The following is a 27932-nucleotide window of genomic DNA, read 5'->3' on the forward strand; positions in this document are numbered from 1 at the left end:
AACTTTTCTATCTCTAAGCCAACTTAGGAATTTGGTCATTTGAGAGAAGTTATAGCTGGCATTCAACCAGATATTTGCAAAAGAATTCTACTGAAGTACTGTCTCTAGAATCAACACTGTTGAGCTACACATTAATCACCCTTCAATTTATAAACTAATTTTTCTCAAAGTGAAAGCACAAACCATTTTTTAAAATCTGAAAAATGACTTGTGCAAATAATGAACAGGCCAGAAAAAGAAATCTATAAAGAAGCCCTTCAAGAAAAATTACACATTTATTCAGCTATCATATACGAAGCTGCACAGCATTTTTTCCTAACAAACGCAAAAGCACAGTGTGCTAATCAATCATTTAATACTTTATTTTGACAGACCAATGAAAACACTAGAGGTAAGAGCTAAACTTTTTAAGTCCTTCACTTCTCCCTTGCCAAAGCTAATTACATGAAGTTAATGTCCCTGGGAAGTTAAGAAACTATATTATGTAGTAAAATTTGCCATGCTTTGTACTACAGTCATCTCTTGTACCACATTCAGAGGGCACCGAGCAGACTGAGGCTCACCGACCCTGTGACCCCTGTGCTGGTCAAGAGTGAGCTTTTGCGGAAAAAGGGAGTGGGACATGACAAGAATAGCAAACAACTTTGTAAGGCTGATGAGCACTGGCAGCTGAGGAGCAGGCTCTCAGCAAGCTATGATGATTTACAACATACAAAGATATTCTGAGTTATTTTTTTCTTAACAAGCAATTGTGCCTGAGCAAGCAGAGAAACTCAGCTGTTTAACTGAAGAATACTTAAAAATACTGCTTTTTAACAATTTGCATTGTACTGGTACACAGAATGGGTAATTAACTTTTCTTTAACTTATAGGAGAAGATCCCTACGTACAAATTGAAAAACGTTAAAGCAAAGTTTTTCAACATTATCTGAAACAATCTAGTATACCACACCAAAACAATATTTACAAAGCAGAAAAACTTAGCTATAACATTAACATATTGAAGAAAAAGCAAGCGCTTTTTCTGAACTGGGGACCCAAATACGATACTGGGTTGCACTGGTAACAGAAACATTTGTTGACTTCGAAAAGTAGTTCTACAAACACAAGCAAGGACAAAATTATTAGTAAGATAAGTTGGTAACTTGTATTATTTTTTACTGCATTAACCATGAACAACAAAAATAACAGCTAAGTTTATGCACTTACCTTCATCTCTGCCAGGCAACTGCTCAGAAACAGATCCAGAAGAATCTTTCCTGGAGAGAGATCTTTTAGTCTTCCCCTGCCCTGTACGACTTCTTTGACGTACCATAAATCCACCAATACCTAACAAGAAAAAAAAATTCAGTATATCAATTAAAACTGTGCTTTATAGCAAGAATGAGAGGCAAGATTATTCTGCAGGTAAATGGGACAACTGCATCTGTAGAGGTCTAAGAAGAAATCTGATATACTTGATGAATTTTCATTTCTTAATTTTGATGCCTCAGTGGGTATGTATGTAATTATCAAAATGGATCAGAATTTTAGGACTTCAATACATCCACAAGAAGATTAAATCACCAAACCTGGCAACTTTCAGATGCTGTTTTTTTCCTCCCTTGGCAAGCTGATGAATTGCTAAAATTAATCAATCTACTAAATGAAACCTATTAAAGAACATTAAAGGGTCATAAGAAACTACAAATTGCTCTGGAGAGCCCACCACTCCAAACGACAGTACTAAAGATGGATGTATTACAAAATAAAAAGGTAATTAACCAACATTATACTGCCTGAAACTCCAGAATCCTTCACCAAAGATTGACTGCAGTGTTCCTGGTCCCTTACAGTTGGTGTATAGGTATGTAAATGCATCAGACTCAGGTTTGTTTCATTTTTCAGGGAAATTGTTGGCTGCAGAAAACTAACAGATGGCTGCGCAACTCATGATCCAAAATCACTCTGAGCAAATGAAGCTCTCTCCTCTTGAGGACCCGTCAGTGGAAATAAATGGCTTATTGAAGTGTATTACTTGTAGAGAAACAGGAAATCTCTGTTAAGTGCTGTGGGTTTGTACCACAATCTCATTGTGGAAGGCAAAACACCCATGGGCATGACCTGCTGAGTGCTGGGTTGGGGCTCTTCCTCAGCGTTTTGGGAAATGACACGGGGAGGGAAAATGGTGGTACAGATTTGTTTAGCTACTGATAGAGAAGCAAGAGAAATTGGACCATGTTGTAGCTCCTGCTTCCTTTCTCTGTTCTCCTCCCCTGCTATCTTCATAATCAGAGGATATGGCCCATTACAACAAGAAGGATGGGCGTGACTGGCAAAAACAGTATTTGTGACGGCAAAGACTACAATCGGCTTATTATCCACAGTAGTGGGAGGCTGTGTAATGAAAAACAAAACCACCATGTAACACAGACACCGAGGCATACTGAGGGGTGTGATGTAGCGGCTCTTCAAAAAGCCAGACTTTATCTAAGCAGAGCTTATTAACTCGGGTTCAGTATTAGCCCTAATAGATCAGAGCCACTTCCTCCTGAGTCACTCGGGTATCTAGCTTTTTGTGCCCGGAGACAGCCCAAGTGTTTCAGCATCAAGGATACACAGTTATTCTATAGTCAGGATAATAAAGAATCGACACCACTGATAAAGTAAAATAAAATAATTCATCCAGTAACTGCATTCATTAAAATTCATCTGCAAATGTTCAGTAAATTACTCCTAACAACTAGTTCAGAAATTAAGTAAAATACTGGCAAAAAGTTCTCTGAAGTTCAGATATTGCCAGATGTATATAAATACATGCACACACACACAAACTGTATTCCATCAGTTATATAATTAGAGTACATTTTCCTACCAAGTTAAAAATCAGTAAAAAAGTGTAGATTTAAACTACAAACCAACAACTGGCTACGCTTTACTGCAAGTGTATGGCTGTGCAGCAACCTCTGGAAAAGTATGTTGGTAAGAGAACTAAAAGAATATTTTAACCATAACAGCAAACAATGCTAAAATCAGCAGACAGCTTAGAACAATTCAGAATTCTATTTTTTTTCTATATATTTTTTAATAATACAGAAAAAAGCCTTAAAACAAGCAAGTGACACAACCATATAACTTATTCATCCTACCAGGTCTGTATGGTTTTCGCTTTCTTTTCTTAATCCCATCAGCTCCTTCTGCCACTTTGGTATCATCATCCACAGCCTCCCGTTCTGGGCTGGAATCTGATTTTCCATCACAGTCCATAAGATCACCCTCTGCAGAAAAAAATGCAGTGGTAAGTTCAACTGGAAAAAGGAAGGAAGACATTTTTTCAAAATGTCTACATCTGAATGGTTTCTCAGAAATTGATTGAAAATAACAGATTTTTCAGACAGGTGATAGAAAGCTACACCCTTTAGACACTTTTGAGAAACCCACCCTAACCGTACACAATGATCTGGTATATAGGTTTATTTCCTGTGAGGTTATGTCTACACAAAACCAGAGAATAAACGCTATCGTTGCTATATGTGGATCCTGACATTGTTTTCCCCATAGAAAATCCTCTCAGAATCCTGTGCAGCATGTTCTAAGTCCCTGAGCAATTTCTAACAATACATAGAGGAATATGAATACCATCTACCATGCAAGATATGCTCTGTTTACCTTCCTCTAAATTCTGTTTGGGAGAGTTTGTTTTTATTGAGAAGACAGACTGAAAAAATGCAGCCTACACTTGGAAGGTAATATATAATGACTCTTAGTTTGGAGGGTTCTTGACTTGAAGCTGTGTGACTGACTGAAAGCAGATTTATTTATTCAGAGGAGTTTGATTTATATAGCAGAAAATTCAGCCCAGGGAATTAGTCAGCCTTGAAGATGAAGACCACAATTTTGAGTTTATATTCTGTGGGAACACGGGGTAGAAACCAGATGTAAAGTACAATGGCATTAAAAAGTCTTCGGTGTTGAGAAGAGACCGAGTTAATTCTGTTCCTGATAGCCCCAAAGAGTCAATACAATAATGACCTTACATCTTCATTTTACTGTAAAGCTTTTGAAACATCCAGACTAAACATACTCTTGTCCCTGGAAAGAGACCAGAATTCAGATTCTCTGCCTTGTACTTTCGCATACATTTGTTAGGAGGAGAAATATTGTTTATGAAACATGCCCTGTAGCCTGTTTGGTTCTACTGCAGACAGAGCTGGACTCTCAAACCACTTCAGCTGCAGAACAACTACAACGACCCTTGCTCTTTTCAGGGCTTGGTCACTGACCTGACTTTTCATAGAACGGTTTGGGTTGCAACGGACCTCAAAGCCCATCTAATCCCAACCCCCTGCCATGGGCAGGGACCCCTCCCAGCAGCCCAGGCTGCCCCCAGCCCCATCCAGCCTGGCCTTGGGCACTGCCAGGGATGGGGGCAGCCACAGCTCCTCTGGGCAGCCTGGGCCAGGGCCCCACCTCCTCCCTCATAGGAAAGAATTTCTTCCTAATATCTAATTTAACCCTACCCTCTTTTAGTTTAAAGCCATTCCCCCTTGTCCCATCACTACACTCTGTGACAAAGTGTCCCTTCCCCAGCTTTCTTATAAGCCTCCTGAAAGGCCGCTGTAAGGTCTCTCTGGAGCCTTCTCCTCAACAACCCCAACTCCCTCAGCCTGTCTTTGTAGGAAAGCTGCTCCAGCCTCTGATCATCTTTGTGGCCCTCCTCTGGACTTGCTCCAACAGGTCCCTGTCCTTCTTCTGTGGGGGCCCCAGACCTGGATGCAGCACCCCAGGTGGGGTCTCACAAGACATGATGGAGAGGAAGAATCCCCTCCCTCAACGTGATGGCCACACTTATTTTGACGCAGCCGAAGATACGATTGGCCTTCTGAGCTGCAAGTGCACACTGTCAGCTCATGTCCAATTTTTCATCCACCAGTACCAAGCCCTTCTCCACAGGGCTGTTCTCCATCCATCCATCTCCCAGGCTGTGCTCATGTCTGGGACTGCCCTGACCCAGGTGCAGCACCTCGCACTTGGCCTTGTTGAACTTCCTGAGGTTCACATGGGCCCACTTCTCCAGCCTGTCCAGCCCCTCTGGCTGGCATCCCTTCCGTCTGTCACGTCAACTGCACCACTCCGCTTGGTGTCATCTACATCATTCGCGTTTACCTGGCATTACTACACTATGTCACACCGATCGAAGCAGTGGCATAGCCTTATTCAGCCTGATGCCCCCACAAAACCTTCAGACATCCAAAGAACTGGCACCAATCCACCCTACAGAGCACACACAGTTCTGTCTGGAGCTTCCAGGAAACCCAGACCATTTACCACGTATGTGCTGTGCAGTTATAGTCACGTATGTGAGCGTGCTCTAACTCTTGATGCATACGACAAACATCTGTGGAACATGCAAATATATTTTTCTTTGGTATGTTCCAGAAAAAAAACAAAAAACAACACAAAAAATAAAAGATGATCAGAACTAAATTAAAGTCTGTGGCAGCTTTGGTTCTCCCATTCATACTCTGCTATTACATTTATGTATCTTGATATCTAATTGAAAAGGGATACCTAGCATACCTGTAAAAGCCAATAAGTAGACACCAAAGTTAGAGTACATTATATAGAATACATGCATACAACTGTAGAAGTAAAGATGATTAACCACTGAAAAAGAGCAGGGGAAGTGGTTAATTCTCTATCTTGATGCCTTCGAACCAAAACTGAAAGCATTTTTGCTTTCAACAACCCACTTGGTGGACTATATGAAGGCATAAGATGAAATTTAAGAGTCAGCGTAATGCAAGAGTAGTCTACCAAACCCTGTGAATTCCAAAGAAAACAACATAAAATAACAACTGTTTTAAAGGTTATAAACAAATACAGGGAACCTATTATAAAAAATACACTTCTAGTCAACTGCAGAGGGTTAAGAACGCGCTAATCAAACAACAGCAACAATTCTTATATCAACAAGTTAACATGAAAACTGTGCTGATGGGTAAACTACCCAGTTATGTCAAGTACACTCTCTGTATCTAAAAAAAGCTTCTCATGACATTTAATCTGATTAACAACAAGGCAATGTTGCATCAACAGAGAGCACTTTAGATTGTGGTGAGGTGGGGTGCCTGTGTTCCACTTGTAACAGACACCTGCATGACTAATGTAATGACTTTCACACCTGCCGGTTCACTAAGCCTTTCCTCAGGCCACGGATTAACACCTCTCCTACCAACATTTTTATCAGGATGTACAGCCAGGCCATGGCAAAGAGGACAGGAGGGCGGTGCTGCACCACGCTGGTGCCTGAGAGTGAGTATTTAAGGTACAAAGAAGCTGACTGCTCCTACCTATGTGCTTCTTTTCGCTGCCTCATCTCCCATCTTCAGTCTCTCGTGGCCTGGCTGCTGTGCTCACTGAGCCCTCAGATGGGACTGAGGACTGCTGGCCCCTGGGACACACGCATGCTTGCTCCATGTCCAGACACACGGTGGAAGGAGCTCTCTCAAGGGCTTCTACAATTTACTGAAATCTCACTGCTCTACACAGTGTGAGGTGGTTGGTAGGCACGTGTCAGCCCAGAACCCTTCATCCCTCGTCAGCCTTGGGTGCTGCACAAACACTGTCAATCATCCCCTTTCCTCTATACTAAATTCTGGATTCCCTATCCTCAACACTCATGCCATTTGGCAGGGCTCTGCACACAGCGTGATTGACTTGAACTAGAGCAACACCCCAGAATTTACTTCCAACCTTAAATTCTGTCTTAAATTCTACTTTGGAAACGAAGACAAACGAAAAGTTCAGTTATCTGTGCACATATAAGAAAATATTTTTTCCCCTCAGACTCTCCTTCACTCTTCATCCCACCTCATTTCTTTCAGAGAAAACGAAATACTCTAAGCAAAGAGCTTTTTATTCCTCTTTCTCCTTGATTTCAAATACAAGCTCTACAGTAATCTAGACATTGCTTTGCTGAGCCAACACTACCACTTTCAAACGGTGCCTGCACTGTTGATTCCTCAAAATACACTTGTACCCAGTGAGTGCACAGCATTTCCCCAAACAATCTAAGGAATAGATAAAAAGGCAATTCATATTTCCAGTGTTGCGAGCCTTAGCAAAGTGTTTCACATGGTATGGATGACACAAACAGAACAATGATAAAAAAATCCCTGAAACGGGCAACAATGAGCCGTGACTATTGTCCAAGCAATTCCCACAGTGCATTCTGTACAGGATATACAAATGTCAGTATACCAAAAAATCCCACTGATGTATGCAATATACATGTAGTAAAATGCTGTAAGATACAAGACATGCCAAACGTAGGTCGCTACCTCTACTGTCATCCATCTCGCCATCTCTTGAGTGTTCTGACTGGGCATCTGGGGGTGTCTGAAGCACAGCCACACTGTTCTGATTTATAATCTTCAGTTTAAGCTTTGGTTTCGTCCGTTTTCTTCTAGGTACTGTGACAGTTAGGCTCTGTAACTGAGACATGCCGGATTCTGTCAAGCAGACTCCATCCTGTGTGTATGTCTTCGGTGGGTCTATAAAAGTTAAATGAATCATAACAGCAATATAAAACTCTTCAATTTACAAGATCTTCAGGAATAGCACTTTTAAGAGTTAATAATTCACATGTATGGAACTGATTCATGAGCGAGGAAATCAGTATAAATAAAACACAGAGATCTGATATTGTCTTATGCGTTACAGTTAGAGCTTTATGATTTAGAGCTTGATGTCAAATCCAGTAACAATCCATTACATTGCTACAAAACAACTTACATCCAGAATTCGTTAGACAGAACTATTTGATTACGGAAACTGGTGCCTTGCAGGGTATTTCTGTAACCCTAACGCTCAAAAAACCCATGCAAGTCTTAGTTTGGGTCCCTGCTGCTTACTAGCCAAAGCCCTCAGCATTGCAGTTTCATGTTGTTACTCAGCTGTAGCCTCCCAGAACTCTTGGTCCATCAGGCAAGTTATTAGCCCTGGTTTATAGGCAGACAAAAAAACAAATTATATCGAGTGAGCTGCTCGATATCAACTCATAAAAGCATGGGTAGGACCCAAGCCTCCCAAGACCTGCAATTCTGCTACGTCCTCAAGCTGTTACATGCCAACTGAGTCTACTGATCAACTCTTCCCACCAGTTCTTAATTCACAATGCAGAAAGGCACTGCTATCTCAGTCATCTGCACCGCCACCTGCAAGTGGAAGCTTGGGAACTTTCAGGGAATTAGCAAATAACGAAGAGGCTGCAATGATGCTTCTGCTCTTTGAGGCCAATTAAATAATGACTGGATAACACAGTTTCTGAAAACATATGAACATCGTAACATTTGTTCTCTTTAACCAAAAATATTTTCTTATGTAACATGTCACATCCCAAAACACAGCTGGTTCTGAATGTAGCTCTTCACAGATGATTCTTCTCTTGTACTGAATTAGAAGAGTGTTCATTTAAAAAATTTCATTTATTTTTTCAGACTGAAGATTGGAGGGCAAAATCTTCTCTCAGAACTACAACTGTGCAGTATCAAGCAGAACAAAATTCTAATGTGATGGAAGCTATCCTAACGTGAAGGAAGCTCTTGGAGACTATCATTTTAACAAATGACCTGGGAGTAGGTTTGTCAAGATTGTCAATTCCTTGCACAAAATATACAAATTCAGAGAAGTTGTGTCCTCCTACAGTTTGAGCCTGTAAACATTTGTACATGTGTTTGACTCAGCCACACGGTTATTTATCAGGGCTAGTATTAAGGCAAGCAACTAAGTCTGCAGAATCAAAGCATAATTTAAGATTATTATTATTATTATAGTGCAGGTATGGCAGGCAAAAAAGAAGTAGAGAAAGAAAAAAAATGAAAAGCATGCTGTGATAACAAAAGGATAGTTAATGTTGTGTGTTATAAAAACAAAAAGGAATTTTTGCCTCATGTAAAAGTATACCCTTAAAATATGCTAAATGATCAACGATTAAGCATTTACATTCTTTACCTAGTTCTTTTGATTTTGAAATAATCTGAGCTCCAACTGATGAATCACAACAGTCCAAAGAAGGCACTGAAAAATATAAGGAAAATAATTTCAACTTTTAAAAGTGGTGACTCGATTTAAACTGAAACTACCAAGTAATTTTCCTTCAAACAGTTCTGTTAAACTCCCTAATTAATACTGTTGGCAACATTTACTGGCACCTTTAAAATAAAGTGCTTTTCAGCGTCACAAAGATGTGACTACAAAACAAGGCTGGTATCAACTGAAGTTCTCCAATTCCCTAGAGCCAAGGATGGCACTGGAAATGCTCTGAACTTGATGATAAATGATCTCCTTCTACTGGTCCACAGGCATGTACTGCATCTATTGGATTTTAAGGAAACCTCTACACTAGGCATGACGTCCAGGCTTTGCTAACCTAAGCGTAAGTAACAGGAGGACTTTGTGAACCAGCTACTGTCTCAGGAGTGGATCTCCCACCAGCTTCACACATAAGGTTCCAGCTGTGCCTGTGCTGTCAGATGTCTGATGTAACATAAATGAGAAAGAAAGTAAGGCCAATAGCGAATCTGAGAGCAGATGAGACGTAACTTGTTGATGTTAGAAAGGGTAATTCTTATTCCAGGTAAGATTACTGACAAATGGAACAGCAGAAACTCAGTTTGAAAATTGCCTTGTTTGCTTCAGGGAAGCACTGCAGTAGTGTGAGTGAACAAATGATGATCAACATGTCCTCCGATGCTAGCACACTACCGCTGTAGGTAGAAATGTTCTTCTGCCTTAATTACAATAACTGTAATCCTGTTTCACTAACCTGGGATATGTAGACTGATTTTTTATATTAGTAGTGACTTTATAGAGATTATATAGACAGAAGGTACAGGAAAAATTAGATGTTTAGTTTGTGTCTCACAAACGCTGAGAACTAAAACCAAAAAGACTGTTAGTTTGGCATGGTTAGCATTACCACACAGTCAAGGTTTATTCTTCTTTTTTTTTTTTTTTCCTAGAAATCTTAGCCAGGCTGAGTCTAAGACTCTGACAAACATCCGGTGTTTTTAATTTGCATCTACTACACAAGCCCAGACCACTGAGGCACAGCATGTGTGGAAGGCTCTTGCTTCTCAGCCCAACTGCATGTGCTCCAACCTCACACCCAGAGGCAAGACTAGGAAAAGACCAAGAGCTTCCACATAACACTTACACTCTGCTAAATACGAAAAAACAGTGTAGTAGCTAGAAGATTTGAAATCTAGAGAAAGCTTTCTAAGCATACATAAAAAATAAGGTAAGTGAAAGTCTGTCTTCAGAAATTATAGTCCTCTAAAAGTTTTTAAGGTCTAACTAAAGTATATGACATAACCTAGCGAAAATAAACATTCTGTGCAATCAGTACGTGTAAGGAGCCTATCAGCACTGTTGAAAAACTGATACACTGACACGGATGGAAAAAACAAGGAAGAAAAAAAATGAAAATGAAATTTTGAAGGAGACACTGGGCTGGAGGGAAACAAAAAAATATGGGACAAGCTGCAGGATGGAAGATGCTCAAAGGCCCTGAACTGAAACAACAAAACAAGAGCAGACTTTAAGAAATACTCCACGGGGAACGAGACCTCATCTGATTCCTTAGTCGGTTATAATTTACAAGATACCTAAGTCAGAGCTAACAGCTACTGGACTGGAATCTAAGGTAAACAAAAAATTCAGAGAGCTGTGAATGGGGATTTGATGCCCTTACTCTAAAGTCATACAACAAGGAGTCCACATCAGACTGAGAACAATTTTAGCTTTGGAGACTGAATAGACTTGAAACGGGCAAACAAATAAGCTGACAGCAACAAACGGGAGGCCTTCAGAGACCAACTCACAGAAGTTGCACAGCGTTTGAAGCTAGTATTGAACTGATTTCCAGAAAAGGAGCTAATTAGAGTGTGGGTTAAAGATTAAATCAATAAAATGGATAACAGAGAAACAGAATTCCAAGCCAGAGAAAACTATACGGGGAAAAAAATAATCATTAAAAAACAGAACAAAGAAGGGACGGTGCTCTCTGAGGCACTTAGCTAAGTTCAACCAAAATTATATGCTTATTTTCAAAAGGGTTTAAACATGCTGGATGATGTGCAGTGTTTAGTGGCTTCAGTTTAAAAAATTGTTGCACAGAATACAATATGATGAGAAAGATCACAGTTTCAAAAAGAAAGGTGGCTGCAATTCAGAAGGCTGTAACAGAAAATAACACCTCTAGGAAGAAACAGAATTGGCTAAGGGACAGTGCAAAATGTTTGATATAAAGACACAACACCGCAGTACCATCAGCTGCCTGCTTAACTGTGAGTGTTATGCAGGGATTTTTTTTGCAAATACTGTAACTTGCAAGAATGTAACAGCTGAAATAATAAAAATGACAATTAAAAACTCAAAAGTTAAAATTTTAGCTTCTAATATTACTTCTGTATCTGGTATTTGTGAAGTACACAGAGTAAGTTTTAGAATGAAGATGATCTTAACTCAGTTTCACGAAGACTGTGCAACAGAGGATCCCAGCCCTAAGATGCCTATCACCGAGTACTCAGCATCTCCAAATTAGTAAGTGACACGAAGTCCTCACTGCTGCTGTGGGCAGGCTTATCTGAGCCACAGGAAGAATACTTGCACACCAGCAGCTACCAGAAACTACTACCAGATCGGCTGTAACTAGCTGTTACGTGTGTTTGCAGCTCATGTCTCTTCAGCTGTTCCCACTAAAGAAAAGCAGACAGAGCTGGTCCATTTCCCTCCTGCAGAGAAAAACAAACAAATGAACAAAAAACCAGCACCAAGGAGGAAGCTGGAATTTGTGGATGGAGAGAGTGGGGAAATAAGCAAGGACGGGATGCAAGTTACAGTCTAGGTATACATACACAAGCTACGTGATGATGCACAAAGGCAAATGATGGAAAGGCAGAAATTATGGGTAGACGGCTGAGATTTACTTGTATGGAGAGTGTGTGACTGCGGGTGAGATGCACATCTCTCTCCTGAATGTGCAAGAATTACAGCACAGAGGCAAAAGTTGCTGCTACCTACAGCAGCTGCCAGTACTCAGTCACGACAACATTCAAACTAAATTAGAAAACCTTTTCTACAACAGAAAACCAATTCTACAACACGCTGGAGGACATATTTATCTCCAAGAGTACTGGAGGTGCTGGCCCAAGGGCTCGTCAAGCCATAATTAACCAGCAGTCCTGGCTGAGTAGGGAGATCCCAGCTGACTGAAGTTAGAGAATGTGACTCCAACTTACAGGAAGGGCAGGACGGAAAATCCAGGGAACTGCAGGCTTGTCATCACCAGGAAAGGTTATGGAGCCCTGGTGAATGGAGTTCAGTCTTGTAGGCTAGATCAATGGGCCGGGCCCAATCACGACATTCAACAAGGATAAATGTCGGGTGCTGCACTTGGGTCCTAACCACCTGATGCAGCAGTATGGGCTTGGGGAAGAGTGGCTGGAAAGGTGCCCAGCAGAAAAGGACCTGGGGGTGCTGGTCAACATCTGGCTGAACATGAGCCAGCAGTGCGCCCAGGTGGCCAAGAAGGCCAACGGCATCCTGGCCTGCACCAGAAATAGTGGGACTGAGGAAGAAATAGCAGGACTGAGGAAGGGATTGTCCCCTTGCATGCAGCACTGATGAGACTGCACCTGAACTGAATTCGGTTTTGGGCTTCTCACTGCAAAAGGATATCGAGTTGCTTGAGTGTGTGCAAAGCTGGTGAAAGGACTAGAAAACAAGACACATAAGAACAGCTGAGGGAAATGGGGTTGTTTAGTCTAGAGAAAAGGAGGCTGAGGGGAGACCTCATCTACAACTACCTGAATGAAGCTGAAGCAAGGAAGGTGTTGGTCTCTTTTCTCAGGTGACGAGTGATAAGACATGAAGAAACAGTCTCAAGTTGTGCCAGGGGAGGTTTAGATTGGACATTAGGAAGGATTCCTTCATGGAGAAGGTGGTCAAGCATTGGAACGGGCCACCAAGGGATGTGGTGGAGTCCCCATCCCTGGAAGTATTGAAGAGATGTGTGGACATGGCACTCAGACACGTGGTCTAGTGATGGAACTCAGCAGGTCGGGTTGATGGCTGGACCTGATGATCTGGAAGGTCGTTTCCAACCTAGATGGTTCTATGATCCTATACTGTAACTTGAGACCACATTAAAAGCAACCTGATGAAACACTAATCAGAGATGAGTACTTCAAAGGAGTCTATAAATGAAGGTTTATGGTATACTACTCTGGAGCAAGTTTTACCATGTGCCGACTGTGGATATTTATGTATGTTCAAGAAGAAAAAAAAAAACTACTTATATTTTATTTCTGTTTCACAAAGAAGATGATTTTAAGATTATCAGATATGCATCTGATCTTCTGAAGATGAGACAGGGAAAAACTCTTCAAGTTCCTGTTTTCTGAAGAGAGAAAAATGGAAACTCTTTCTCAATACATACATTTTAGAAGGTATTTACTTTCTACCAATAGTACACCTACTCCATCTGCGATGTACTGGCAAGTTATTAGGCTAAGGGGCTCTTGCTTATTCTACGTATATAGTAGTTAAACTTGTAATAAAGTTTGCTACACATTAATATCCTCTGTGGTACATCAGATGGAAAGAGAAGGAGCCATTCCAATAAGAAAACACAATACAGCATATTGTATATTTATACTGTTAATATTTGTTTCTCTTAAATTTAGCAAATGCTTACTGCTCTCACCTTGAAACAAAAAATTAGAGAGAATTTTCAAAAGAGTTGTAGACAAGTTAACAAACCACTGGAACATTTCATATAAAAGTACATGCAAGTATTTCCATGAACATGCACCAAATGACATTCAGACATGCAACTGTGCAAACGCACACGTGTTAAAGACTTCATATATACGCTGAGTCAAAAGCAAAAAGAATAATCAGAGAAACTTGTCTCATAAAAGAAGTGGAAAAAAAAACGCAAAGAAGGGTGGGCAACTTTCTAACAGGTGTTGCGGGACTGGCTCCTATTCCTCAGAAGACAAACCTACACAACACAACTTCACATTGGTGTGCAAAAAGGACTAACTCAGGGGCCGGTTTATGCCTGGAGGTGAAACATCTCCGACACCACTTTCTGAAGTTATTCCACCTCATATACTGGGGCCTTTATTATCTTCTAAAAGGTAGCTCTGCCAGCTCCTAAGGGAAAGGAAGGGGCAGTATTTCTTACCTGGACTTTTGTGTTTTAAGTGCTCAAAGCTTATTACCAAAAGAAACAAAAACCTGTGTTGTATCTGTAAGTTCCTTGTTTTTCCCACTTGCAACCCCTTTTTTGTTTTGAATTTGCAAAAGCAGATTACAAAGATGAAGTGACGTGTAGAAAAACACGAGCGTAAGTCATTCTTACTTGTAACAGTGATAGAAGTGGGATACTTAGAAGTGTTCCACTACCATGTGTATATAGTTGATCAATTTATACAAACAAGTACACAAACTTCCAAGGCAACATGAGTAAGTTACAATTACTGTCACAGTGTTATGAGGACATGAGGCATAAAGGGACATCAAATGCTCCACTGAACTTTTCTTGGCAGACCTCTCAAACACAAGCCTCATGGTATAGTCAACTCTTGATCAGGAAAGCCAATCTCACTGAAATCCTCCTGGTGTATATTTCTTCAAACATTTGCCGTGTTCCTTCCTCCTACCACATTCTCACAATCTGATGATACCCCAATAAAGGGTTAATATGAACACTTTAACATACTATTATTCTAAAAAATAATATGTAGAGGTGTCAGTGCTCTGTTAAAGCAGCAGACTGAAGCAGAAACTCCTGTGAGCTGACATGCAGAGAAAACAGACCCAGGATACTATTCTTGCAGCAAGACCATAAATCATCTAATAGGCCAATCTAATTGCTGACAGGCCACTCACTATAAAATTAACCACTACCATCCCACAGAACCAGATGGTGTAGCTGTGCTCAAAGAGAAAAACTGCAGTAACCTCAGCTCCTGAAGTACCAATGCTGTGGAATTGCGTACTACTGACTAAAAAAGAAGTTGGTATATTCACTGACAACATGTGCGGAGAAGAACAAAACTCATCAGAAAGAATATGCATTTTAACTAACAAAAAAAAAAAAAAAAGAGACTCCCAAGCAGGAAAATACGGAGAATTTTTTTCAAAGACCAGAGTTAGGAAAAGCACTGGTCTTAAATACTGGGAGAGCTTATGGAGTGGTGTTAACAAAATATGGGAAAGGAGGGGAAAGATGCTTGTATGGAGTATTGTTGCAGTTACTGCTGCTTCAGAGGGCCTGAAAGTCCTGATAGATAGAACATTTTTTGCTTGGAATTGATTTTAATATTCTTTCACAATTCAGATGTTTAGACAACTGTTTTTTCTTTATTCCGCTTGACAAAATGAGATGCATTTTACCCTTTCAATATCAAACACCCAAATTTACCCAAATTATCTTTGATAAATCTGTCTAGAATTCCCCCTGCTAGGCTGTCTCTTGCTGCAGGGATGTCCTTACAGCCAATCACTAGGGGGTGAGAAAGAGCTGAGGGCACCTCCAGAAGGCCTTTAAAATAAAAACAAAAAATCTTGCTTCTACAATGAGTCAACTCTCGACCACAGACAAGAACCATAACCCATTCCCAAACCTATTTATTGCAGTGTGCAATCCTGCCATTGGTTTCAATTGTCTTCTTACCGTTTGTTGGTGGTATGTATGGCCTACAAATGGTACAGTCAAAACCCATATCAGCTATGTTTTCCACTTCCTCCTCTGTGTTTAAGTTCTGACAGATTGCATGCATCCATCTAGAAATTAAGTGGGGGAAAAAATACAATTTAAAGGAAATATGTGGTGTTTTAGGAGACCCAAGTATCAGTATATGGTCCAAGTACATGTGAAATACTTGTTTAATTTAAATTCTTTTAGGGAGAAACGATGAATCAGGTTCTCCATATAGAGCAATCCTCTATGGTGGTGTGTGTTAAAATACTGTATATACAGTATCAGATTACCTATTTCCCTTCACAGGAAGGAAAACTGTAAAATAATGTCCCGGAAGCAAATATGTCTTAGTATTATAATTTCTCCCTGTATTTGAGTCATCTTAACTACTCACTTGACACAAGGTAATCTAGATGTAGCCTCACAATGACAGTCTTGTGAGGTAAATTAGTTTTATTTTCTTTTTACAGAGGGGGGAAAATGAGGCACAAAATAATTAATTAAGTTGCCCAGAGTCATACAGTTATTAAGTCTGTGGTACAACTAGTTACGAACCAATATGAGACTTCTGAGACTCAATCCAGTGTTCTTTACCACAAGACCATTCCCTTCATCTTTATGCTTTTACATTATGAGAAAAAAATTAAAATAAGCCTAAACCAGGAAAAAAAATGTAAAACAGTAGAAATCCTTACCGATCACATTGTCTACACTGAATTATGAGCTCTTCATCCCTGTAAGTGCGATAGCAGATTGGGCAGGTAGACAAACTTGCACAGGGAGCACACTGCGTATAATTATTTTGCCATTCGCATCTTAAACCCGGCGAAGTTGCTCCACAGTGTCTGCACCAAACACACCTGCAGAACAGACAAAACGATCTATTACTTTCAGTCCTCAACACAATTATTTTGTGGCTTTAAAACCCTCCTAACTCAGAGCTGGGTGAATAATTTAAGTTTTAGATCACTAACCAATGGCTGGGGTGAGGGTGGGGGACACCTTATTTCAGGTCAAAATATTTTACTTGAACAAAAATTTATTATTTAGATTTTGAACATTACCAGTATTTTTGATACATTTTCAAGCAGTTCCTACATAAGAAGTCGTTTCAATCTGCAAAACAGGTGGATGGGTGTTTTTAACAGCTTAACAGGTCAAAGGAGTTCCTGCTTTCAGTTGCCATTCACTTTGAGATAAAAAGACTTGGCCATGTGAGAGGTCTATCTTGTTTGTATTTCACCCAAGTAACATGAATGGTTTTCAAAGGGTTTTTATCTTGAGAGCAATTTGGTGAAGTGCCCATGAATTTTTCCAACTGTTTCAATGAACATAGATTAGGATTTTGGCCACAAAGTTTCAAAAGGAAAATATTGTCCACCTCTACTTACCTGGTTTTTGGCACTAAGAAACAGTATTAAGAGGAGGTAACTGTTTCCATATTAAACTGAGAACTGAATGAAACAATTCAAAAGTATTTTGTTTGCTTTGTTTAATACATCTAACTTCAATAAAACTAAAACTTTATTACAGTTAAATTTGCATCACAAGTAAGAAAAAGGAACAAAAAAGGCCAGTATTTCTGACACCCAAACCAAACACACCATTTGCACTTCCAGCCTCCTTTTGGAACGGTCTGCAGGGGCGGATCTAAGCAGTAAGTGTGGTAGCTGATGTCGCAGTCATCACAGAGCAGCAGCCTTCCTGGATCTGTAGCTTTCCCACAGGCTTCACACACCGTACACTCCAGACACCTCCAGCCTTTACTAAGCACCACTTTAGTAATCTGCAAATGCCAAGGTGAACAGTATTTGAATGCAGCTCTCTGAAGTGTGGTCACTGTATAAATGAAGGTCTGGCTAGCGCGAGATGTTCTTCTGTGCACACCAACGACACCACAAGTAGCCATTTATCAATTAAACATTGTGAAAATTCACTAACTGGGAACGGATCAAACAGAAGGGAACTCTATGTTGCTGATACTGTTCTGGAATATAATTTCAGATAAATTAGCACGCCAGAGAATACATACTTCTCTGGGTCTACATGTAGGACGGTTTATTCCTTATAGGAGTAGCTGGTCCCACAAGGAAGAAAGAGAACATACTGCTGCTTTTTTCAGGTATGTAGTAAAGCCAGTATTCAGATCACTAAGAATCCTGTATCTTTCCTAAATTATCTGTGATAGCCAGTGCTAGGGTTTCAGTCATCCAAAGCTAATAATTTATTGTTTATTAAATACTGTATGAGTGGTATACAAATGCAAAACCAAAGTACAGTTGCATGAAGAATGCATGTAATGTTTTGTAAAGTAAATTTCAAATAAAACATTTAAAATACTCTGAAATGTTTCAAGAAATCAGTTTTACATAGACGCACTTATATAATAGTGTTTAGTTTATATATTGCAGTAAGCAGCTTATTATGCGCTTCCTAAATCAACTCATACCATTCATATTTAATTTTCACAAATTCTCTCCTAGATTAATGAAAGTAAAGTATATTAATTAACCACTCCAACTGCTGTCAGTTCTGACAGCCAACAGACAAATTGAATCGACTAAGCCTTATGCCTGTAGTAAATGAAGATGCATTATAAATTTTTGTTTTTAATTTTGCTTGTATTTAGGTTTTAAGCTTCTATCTCCAACTGTTATTTTAACCAACTGCTGGATAATCAGTGCTATTTATGGTTGTGAAATTACAAAAAGGTTAATTTCTCTTGAGGCGATGCATACTATAAAATGACATTTAATTAAAGTCTTTCACAAGTCGCGTACAAATAATGGTCACATTAGCTGAAGAATATCTAACAAGTTAATGACTCCCCTAATTACCACAAAACCAAAGGCAGCGTAGTGCTATTAAAGCACAATATGAAAGCAGTGTAATCAAGTCATCTCTTATGTAACAAAGCACTCACCTTAATACTGACACAGTATGGATGGTAACACTGACCGCATTGAGAACAGGCGAGCAACCTGCCCTCAGCACCTTGGCCAAAACTCCCACAAACTACGCACATATCCTGAAATTACAGAAACGTGCAGATTTTTAACACGTGCCACACAGTAAGTTCTGAAAACATGTAATTGTAAAATCCAGATAGCTTGCTGTATGATGCAACTCCTAGCAATGACACTCATTCACTTTTTTTAATTAAAAGAAACAAACAAAATGAAAACCTGAGTAACTATTAGCCTAACCTGATGGAGAGTGAACTTGTCACTGCTAGAGAAGAGGACAACTGTATTATGCATCGAGTTTTCTTCCTCATCTTTGTTAGATGAGATATCCATAGTTGTGACCTATACCAAAAAAAAACACAACATAATTAGCAAGCACATCATGTTTTCTAAGCCACGAAAGATGACAAAATCTATTCTTTACACATGTTAGCTTTTTAATACTACTGGAGAATACAAGCTTAGAGCATACACCAGAAGACTGCATTTGTTTATTCACATGGTACAAACTTTCACAAAAAGCTATCTTAACGAGAAATTGTTGTACCAATTCACAATACTTTCCACATGAATACAAGTATCACCATCCTCAGTTTTACAAACATGCTCTATTCCTCTCCTTTGTTCACCTTTACCTGTTACCACCATGTTCTTTAAAATGGAAACTGAAGGAAAGAAGCAGTCAAGGAAAAAAAAACACTAAGTAGAATTTGTCGTATTGTGACCATGTCTGCCCTTTTTCCTGTCTTTAAGCACTGAAGTTCTTCTTACTGAATAGTTAATTGCAATGACATACTTTGAGTATGAACTCAGAGAGCATTCACAGAAATGTAACTTGTCCTGTATTACCTAAAATGTGGTTTAGTTAAGGTTCCAGCAGTGTTAGAGAAATGACCAAGAGTTCAGAAGTTACAACAGTGAGGACACACTCCACAAGGTCTTTCTTTACGAGGTTTATATAGCTTTGCCTGTAAAAACTTGCATTGAGCTGTGAACTTGAAGCTGCTGTTTTGTTTTCAATCTGTAAGCCCTTACTACAGACTTAAGAGCATCATTACTCTCACCTGCCCTTTATGAATTCAGCATATATATGTATACATAGCTCTTCAGGAAGAAAAAGAAGACAGAAAGAGATTTTGGGAGAGTCATTATGAAAAGATCAGTGAATGCTTTAACTGTGTTAGGACTTTCATGTAAAACTTGCTTTCCACAATTTGCCACCCGTGAATTTCCATTAACAGGCCTAGGTATTTACTCTCTGAAGCAGCAGTGGCCATGAAAGCTTGGAAGAGAAGAGCACACATTTCTATGAAAAACTAAAATAATGCATGCTAGAGAAACTTAACTTTGTTTTACCAGCTGTTCTTGCTTTATAAATGTGGATTATTTTAAATACAGCTTGAGTCTTATTTAGCTAGTTTTGTTTAAGTAATACTTTAAATGCTTTACAAATCCAAACATCACTAGAGACAAATGTAAATACTGTTACAACAGCTACAGGAACCCTTCTGATAGACTGTTGCTGAAAATCAGCATTTACTAAGAAACAGCTAAAAAGGGAGTATGAGTATACTGTTACCGTGCCTTAATTACTGTATTGCTGAGAGCTCTGCAGCTGGAACTAATTAACCAAAAAACACCCGAACCACCTCTTGAGATGTTCAGGGAGAGCTTTGCCCTTCCATGTATTTCCACGGGTTGCACAAAGTTCTCAGAGCTGCCTCCACAAATGAAAGAGCAGAGTGTGAAGGACAGGATCACTGAAGTTTTGATGCGTGCCTAACACCAGCCGTGAGCTAGCTGGGCTTAACCTGTATCCTCCTGCTACCCCATTCCCAAGGTGTACAAAGAAGCTTTTAAGTTCTTTTAGTTGTCCACTGGTCATGATCCCATTAGATTGAGTTTGTGCAAAGGGGCTGAAAATACTCCTATTTCAACCCCTTATCTGGCAAGAGGCAGATATTTGTATTTTATCTTTGCATTGCTACCTTCACCTACATTATTACAAGACAGCCGCATCATAGAAATCTGAAGCAGAAAAGCTGCCATTTCCTTTATATGTCACAGGATCAATTTTCCATAGGAAACTGTGGACAGTGATGGCCATTTTGTATTCATAGCACTTCACCCCACTGAATATTCTCTGTTCAGTTACAATTATTTTTTTTAAGATTTTGTTCTAGAAAACGTGGCTTCTTTTGAAGTACAAAGATCAAAATAATCATGTGAATGCCTGGATGTTGTATACGCTGAAGCAGACGGTATATAAGAACACAAAAAAGCAGTTCTAAAGAGTCAGAGGAATTACGTAATGGAGACATAAAAACGAGCAAGTCCTTTTCTCAACATGAGGAAGAGGAAGCCTGTCAAAATCTACAGGGCTGCTTGACAATCACACTATAACAAGAATGTTCAAAGATGGCAAGTCCACAGCAGAAAAAAATAATTTTTTTTGCAATCCACATTTCCCACAATTTTTATACCAAAGTCTCTCCTCTTCCAAGAAGCAAAACAGGATTGCAGATCACAAAGATTTTAAAAGGACTTCAAGTATGAAATAGCTTAACTATCAACTGCAGTGAGCAACCACTCGCTGAAAATCACTCAGTGCTATAGGAATGGGAGATGGCAAATATAACTATTGCTTTCTCAAAATTCTCAGGGGGGGAAGCCATGTACCATCACACAGGACAGCTAACATCTGATCGTGACAGAGAACTTGCAGCCACATCGATATATATATACACCACGTTTTGTTAAAGAGTCAAGGAAGCCTTAGGTATGGTAAATCATGATCTATTGGGTTTCTTTCAAGGCGTCAGCAAGCCCAGAGACAGGGAAATCTGATTGACGTAATTTACTTCACTGCCAAATTGTTTTGGCAAAGTCACTCACCAGAGCTCCTTAAAAAAAAAAAAAAAGGCAGCTAAACTTTTTTTTAGAGGAAACATATTAGAGTAAGTGTCCTTGCACTAGAATCCTGATAGGGATGGCTGCCAACAGGCCCTGGTGTTCGACACACGCACAGTCTGGAAGACTGATCAAGGAGCAAGGTGACAAAGCTTGCCAACAATATTAAGATATTCAAGGTAATAAAAATTGAAAGACAATTGTGAAGAGCTATATAAGAACTTAATAAAGCTGAGTTCTGGTCTATAAAATGTCAGATGAAAGTCAACAAAGATAAAATTTTAAAAAGGAAGACAACTAACAAGGAAGGTCAAAAGTCTGGAGCAGCTGCCATACAACAAAAAATTCTGGGATTCACCATGCTAGCAAAGAATGAGTGGAAGGAAAACGAGGAGGAATGACAGAAATTTATAAAGACTGAGTGGCAGGAGGTTAATAAAAAGCAACTCTCAATGGTCTCTCCTCTAAGGGCACTCAGGAGGAGAAACAAATCGAAGGAGGTATTCCTGAATCCAACACGCTCATGAGCTGTAGAACCAAAAGAGGTTAGTTAACATGACTATCAAAAGTATTTAGAAGCACATAGACAAATTTATGAACTCCAACAGAGGCTGTCCAAGACAAAGACACCACCTCCTGTTCAGCAAGTCCCTGAGCCACAAACCATTGAAGTATCTCATTCTCTACGGCTCTTCTGTTTCTGTTCTCTTCCCTCAGCAATCAGGTTTGGTCCCCTGGGTAGAACCACCTCTGGGCTGCTCTGCTAAGGCTGCTGTTAGTTGTATGCACATGCTTGGCTCTCCCCTTTTCTGTTGTTCCAATGAATGCTGCATTTACTTCGCATGTTTTCCACTTGAGGAAGTGGAAGGAGTATGCCAAGTTTCCCAGCAGTTGTCCCTTTAAGTGGCAATAGCAGCATAAAATTGCCTCAGGTCCACTTTGCTTCACTGCTCTAGTTCATAATCACACATACTTAACAATAACCAGGTTTTATGGAATACCTCTACTTTTTAGTGTTATTTGGTTTTACACAACATTTTAATGAAGAATTACAGCTGGATTAGGTTATGTTACATTAACAGACTACAACATGACTTGAAAATAAATGTTCTTACCCCTGGAATGACTACAGTCCCAACTCCATTTTTCAGTTTCGATCTACCTCTGCCACCTCGTCCTGAAAGACCTGCACCACGTGGCCTCCGCTTCCCTGGGAATCCTGATCCACGGCCCTATTCAATATAAGATAACAATTTAAATGCAATCTGAAGTCCTTTTGTTATAAGGGAATCAAACTTATTCAATGCATCTGGGGAAAAATACAAGTAAAAAAACCCAAAACCTATGGTTTCAAGTGCATAAGGGCACTGTCATCAAGTTACTGCATAAATCATTGTGAAGTACCTCTAACTCCTAAAACTACTTACATGAATTAATATGATCACTTTTATCATCAGTGAGAATGCAGCCAAACCCAGAAATGTTTATTTTCTGTTCAGGATTAACTGGAAATATAGAAATACTATCTTTTCTACATTGCAAAGTATCCAAAGTAAATACCCTCTATTATATGATTCACTTTTCTTTTTAAGCAGCCAGCTCAGTCAGATGAATTCTGCATGTGGTCTGGGCTCTTGATTAATTGCAATCATACACACTTTTCTTACGCTATTAATGATCAAGCGAACACTGGAGTTTGTTAGGGCTCAATCCTGTTCCCAAAGTGAAGCAGGAGCTGGCTCCATTGAACTCTCTTAATTCAGCAGACAGAGAGAGAGCTTTTTATATTACTTATATCAATCAAACTCAGATCAATACTCCCCATAACAGTATACGTCTTGTAGAAAATATACACTTATTTGAGACACCTTCTTTTACCCCTTCGTTTATTTTATATGCAGAGACATATGGTTGTAGTGCTTCTGTGCTCTTGGAGTATTCACAAAGTGTGTTCAATTACAATTTACTGCAGAAAAGCAAATATATATATATTTTTAATAATAATAGTTACCTGATATTGCTCCTGTGACCCAGTTTGATTTTTTTTTCCTTATCATTTCAAAATGAACTGAATACAAACTGTAAGAGGAACTCCCTCCTCTCTTCCAGAGAGAAAATGAACATCCTGACAATGCCCCTGAGTTCTGGCCAGTATGTCATACACCTTCACAGAGCTTATATTTCAGAGCTCTGCTCTCTATAAATGCTGATAATTATGGTATATACCCAAGAGAGCACCTCTCCTGCTACCAAGTAAGCAATGAGATTATTTATTGATTTTAAATATGTGAATAATCTCTGCTCCTAAAATAGCCCAAATCCATCCACAGAGTATCTAGAACACGACAGTGCATGTATCTAAACATTTGCTGGAGACTACTTTTAATGCCAAGACAAAGGATTTACTCAAAAAAACTATGTTGACTGAGCAACAAAGCTCCTTGGGGACAGTGTCACCAACATACACGAACAGTTTCTGCTGACAGAGATGGGAGCTCTGTGGATGGAAAGCAGCATTACGGGCTCAGTGTTGCCAACAGGATTTTTCAAATATGCCATCTCCTGATTTAAAGACGATATACAAGTTTATGGTCAAAATTCACGGGAGAATTCAGGTATCCCAATGCTAATTTTTTATCAATATCCATCTATTTCAACTGATTTACTCTTACAAAATGAGGCGATGTAATGCAACACTACTTTAGGAAGCGAGAGGAAGGACACCACTGATGGCTCAAGAATTTATATGTAGTAAAGGTGAAGGGATAATGTTGTCCTTACATATATATGGAGTTAATACATATGCACAGACAGGACGTACAAGCATCAATTATTATTAAAATGTATACTCTTCTGACATGTTTCTTATGCTGTGTGTTTCAGATTACATATCAGTATTGTTATTTTCACAGAGCTAGTAACAGGAATAAGCACATACTTGTACCAATGTTAATGCTGAATAGTAAGCTGGAAATTAATGCTTGAAGCAGCAAAAGCTAAGCTAATGTCAAATTAAAATAAAAATAGCATGAGTGTTAAAGTGAGATGAAAATAAATTATTCGGAACCTACAGCTGTTTGTTAGTGTTTCATCATTTAACTTTTTGGTCATTAAAAAACCTAAATTCCATTTAGTTTCTGCAGGTATTTTGAATGGTAACCATCACTGTGGATGCAGGCTTTGGTCCATCCAAATAGGCAGGAACGGTGTTATTTATTCCCCCATAAGCTAAAAACGCTGTCACTTTGAATCCACTCTCTGTAAGGCTTCTCCACAGCTACAAATTCAAGCCCTACCTCAGAGCTCTGCTCCTTTCAACGCCTGGCTTACCTTTCTGCCAGTCTTAAGGACGTTTTCTTTCTCACCTAACTTATTTTGACAGCTATGTAAAGCCAACCACAAAAAAATGAAGTAGTAAGCACACACAAAAAATGGTATTACAAACTAGTCTTTGCCATGTAAAATCAGGGCAATGCCATCTTATCGTACACTCTGGAAAGCAGATTTTTTTCTTTACCCTGAAAGCTCCAGAGTTTTAATGATTTTTAAATGTCCTAAGCAGTACTAGAAGGGAAGATTAATTCAATTGTGATATACAGAATGTCATCAGCAGTCTCTGTAGCAGAAAGATAGCAATGGATACATGAAAATAAATTCAAATTATTTACCACTTTGATGCTCCAAATGGCACTGCCAGGAAGCTGTCTGGATTTAAAAATGTCCCGACCTTCTGAAATGTCTGGGGACCAGGAAGGTGGGCTGACTGTATTATTGGTACTCCAAGCCCCCTAGGACACGGTGGGTGAGAAAATAGATGTATAAAACTTCGCAACATAAAAAAAAAAAAAAAGAAAAAAGCAAGCAACAAAAAAATCTGAAAAGCAAAGCACATGCAGGCATAGGCATTTCTGTGTTAACGAGTAAATTAGTTCACACTGAGTGAGAGGAAGGCGGGAGATTTTTAGGCTGTCATTGAAACTTACACTAGAACAAATATAGCAAACTTCAAAGAGCTGGTTAAGTACAACAACATGAGTTTTATAAACAAAACGTTAATACAAATATAAAGCAATTGATCATAACAACAAGTTACATCCCCAAATTGTATTGCATCAAACTGAGGAGGCAGGACTTTAAGGCAACAGGGTCCCCTTTTGCACTTCAAATCCCATTTTTAGAGAACAGATGTCCTTAGTTGACGTTTGAGTCTGAACAACTGACAAGCACAGCGACAACTAGTCTTAGAAGAGCATGAAAGAAAAGGAATATAAACAAGCCATAGAAGAAAAATAATAATAAAAAAAGTAGCCATGGTAATTAAAACATCTCTCTCCTGCAAGTTTGCCACAAATAAACCATTACTAAAAAAAACGTTACTAAATCCCACTAGTAAGGTTACGTTACAAACAATAATATGTTGTAATAAACATGTAATAATATACATATATACAGTGTACCTACAAACTCTTTTCAAGCTACTGATTATATTATTATCCCTACTTATGTAGTTCCCGTCATGGTGACATGTCCTATACCTCTTCACAAGAAATATGGCAAAGAAGAAAGTGCTAAGATGTACACGAGAAGATGCTGAAGTTCCTCGTGCCAATTAAAATCTGAGGAAGACTTTCTTGAACCCTAAATAAAGGCTGCAGGAGCGAGCCATCATTGACAATAAATACCTCCATTCTAAACTTGCAACTGAGCATATCTGAAGGATAATACACTTTCCTAATTTTATGTTTGGTAGGGGAAGAAATAAGTAATACTAAAGATGAGAAGTAAAACAGATGAGAAGATGTACAGGTTTATCAGCTCGAGAATGACATTCAGCAGTAGGACAGCATGCATGACATGACCACTTGTAGTCCCAACTATTCATGCATGCTAACTGCTCACGTGTTCAAGCATAAACACTTTTATACCTTTGAATACTGGTCTATACAATAATATACATTACAAAAAAAAAAAAAAGAGGTATCTTTACAAAATGTGTTTTTTTGAAATGAATCATTCTCCATCAAAAATGTGGGAGATGGTTTCTTTGGAATCGACGATTCATCAAAACATATATTCACCTCTGACTAGGAACAGGTACTCACTTTGCTAACAGCTCTGCTGAAAACAGAGCCACCCATCAACTGCTGTCATGGCCAAGACCTTCCTCAGCCGTTCGAGGCAGAGCTGAGTTAGGCTGGTCTCCTGACAGAGGTGTGAGGCCACCGCTCGCTCACCCTCGAGCAGGCAAGGGGCAGCTCGTGCGATGCCTCTGCGTGCAGAGCCGGGTAGCAGTGACCTCCTGTGAGCCGCTCACGGGGCTCGGGGCTCCAACTGGCACAACAGATCCCGAAGAAGTATCAGTCAGTGACCTAAAAGCTTAATTACGTGTAAAAGTTGCATTTTAAAAACGCCAGCCCTGGCCAAGTGGTACAACCCACAGCGCGGACACGCTGGTATTCAGACTAAATCTACTTTCTAGGGTTTTGGCTGTGTCTGCATGGGAAATATGGCACCCAGGAGAAATAAAAACTTCCCAGTTTTGCCCACACAAGCGGGAAATCAGACATGCAAGCTACAAACTGCTTCGTGGCCGGAGGACTACCTGCGTGTTTTCAGCTACCCATCCTTATCCTGACCAATGCCGCAGCTCGACCGGCTGTGTGCCAGCAACTGCTGCCCTGCGCCTGCCTTAAAACGAGCACACTCCAACAGCTTAAACTGCAAAATTTTGCTATCCCTGGGGTTTGTGCGACTTCAGGCAGGCAGGCAGCACGTGGACAACTCCGCAGATCAACGGGCTCGGTAACCTCTACCAGGGGACCAGAGGCGAACAACTGGAGGCAGAAACCTTTTGTGCCTGTGCACACTCAGTGCAACGGCGTAATGCTCCTGGCACAACTGTACCAAGTTAGAAATGGGGATGAAGAGGAAAAAAAACTTCCGCAGAGAGAGAGCTGATACACCCATCCTACCGCAGCCTTGGTGCAGCTCCTCTGCTCAATCCCTCCCTGTCCAGCTGGGCCAAACCCTCTGGGCACCCTTGGGGCGCTTGCAGAAGGCAACTCAGGGCACGGCAAGGCCGGTGGCAGGCTGGTGGCACCCCACGCCTGCTGCTGCTGGCCACAGGAACCTCGAGGTGAGTACAGGAGGGCTGTAGGCTGCAGATGTCCAGGGTTAGGTGGGTGAATCCCAATCCTCCAGCCTGTAGCAGCTTCCACCAGACAGAAATGGAAGGAGTGAAGCCTGGTTCTGTTCTGCCAGGAGTCCTGTCGTTTGTTCATCAGCTCTCCTTCTGTCAA

General features: G+C 39.9%; 1 protein-coding gene across 3 annotated transcripts in view; it reads right to left on the reverse strand.

Moving 5' to 3' along the window:
• The window catches only part of KMT2C (lysine methyltransferase 2C), a 199600-nt gene that overhangs the window by 50757 nt on the left and 120911 nt on the right, over window positions 1-27932 (reverse strand). For 2 of the 3 annotated variants that reach the window (XM_035554345.2, XM_035554349.2), the window contains exons 14-24: window positions 25302-25421; window positions 22749-22865; window positions 18964-19065; window positions 18681-18785; window positions 17362-17543; window positions 16453-16617; window positions 15731-15840; window positions 8995-9060; window positions 7323-7535; window positions 3129-3257; window positions 1210-1329 (exon numbers count right to left, since the gene is read on the reverse strand). In XM_035554345.2, coding sequence (XP_035410238.1) covers window positions 1210-1329; window positions 3129-3257; window positions 7323-7535; window positions 8995-9060; window positions 15731-15840; window positions 16453-16617; window positions 17362-17543; window positions 18681-18785; window positions 18964-19065; window positions 22749-22865; window positions 25302-25421 — 1429 coding nt within the window. The remainder of the gene's footprint in view (window positions 1-1209; window positions 1330-3128; window positions 3258-7322; window positions 7536-8994; window positions 9061-15730; window positions 15841-16452; window positions 16618-17361; window positions 17544-18680; window positions 18786-18963; window positions 19066-22748; window positions 22866-25301; window positions 25422-27932) is intronic. The other variant, XM_035554351.2, reaches the window with a different exon arrangement.

This window comes from Cygnus atratus, chromosome 2 (assembly GCF_013377495.2).
Source record: "Cygnus atratus isolate AKBS03 ecotype Queensland, Australia chromosome 2, CAtr_DNAZoo_HiC_assembly, whole genome shotgun sequence".
Lineage (NCBI taxonomy): Eukaryota > Metazoa > Chordata > Aves > Anseriformes > Anatidae > Cygnus > Cygnus atratus.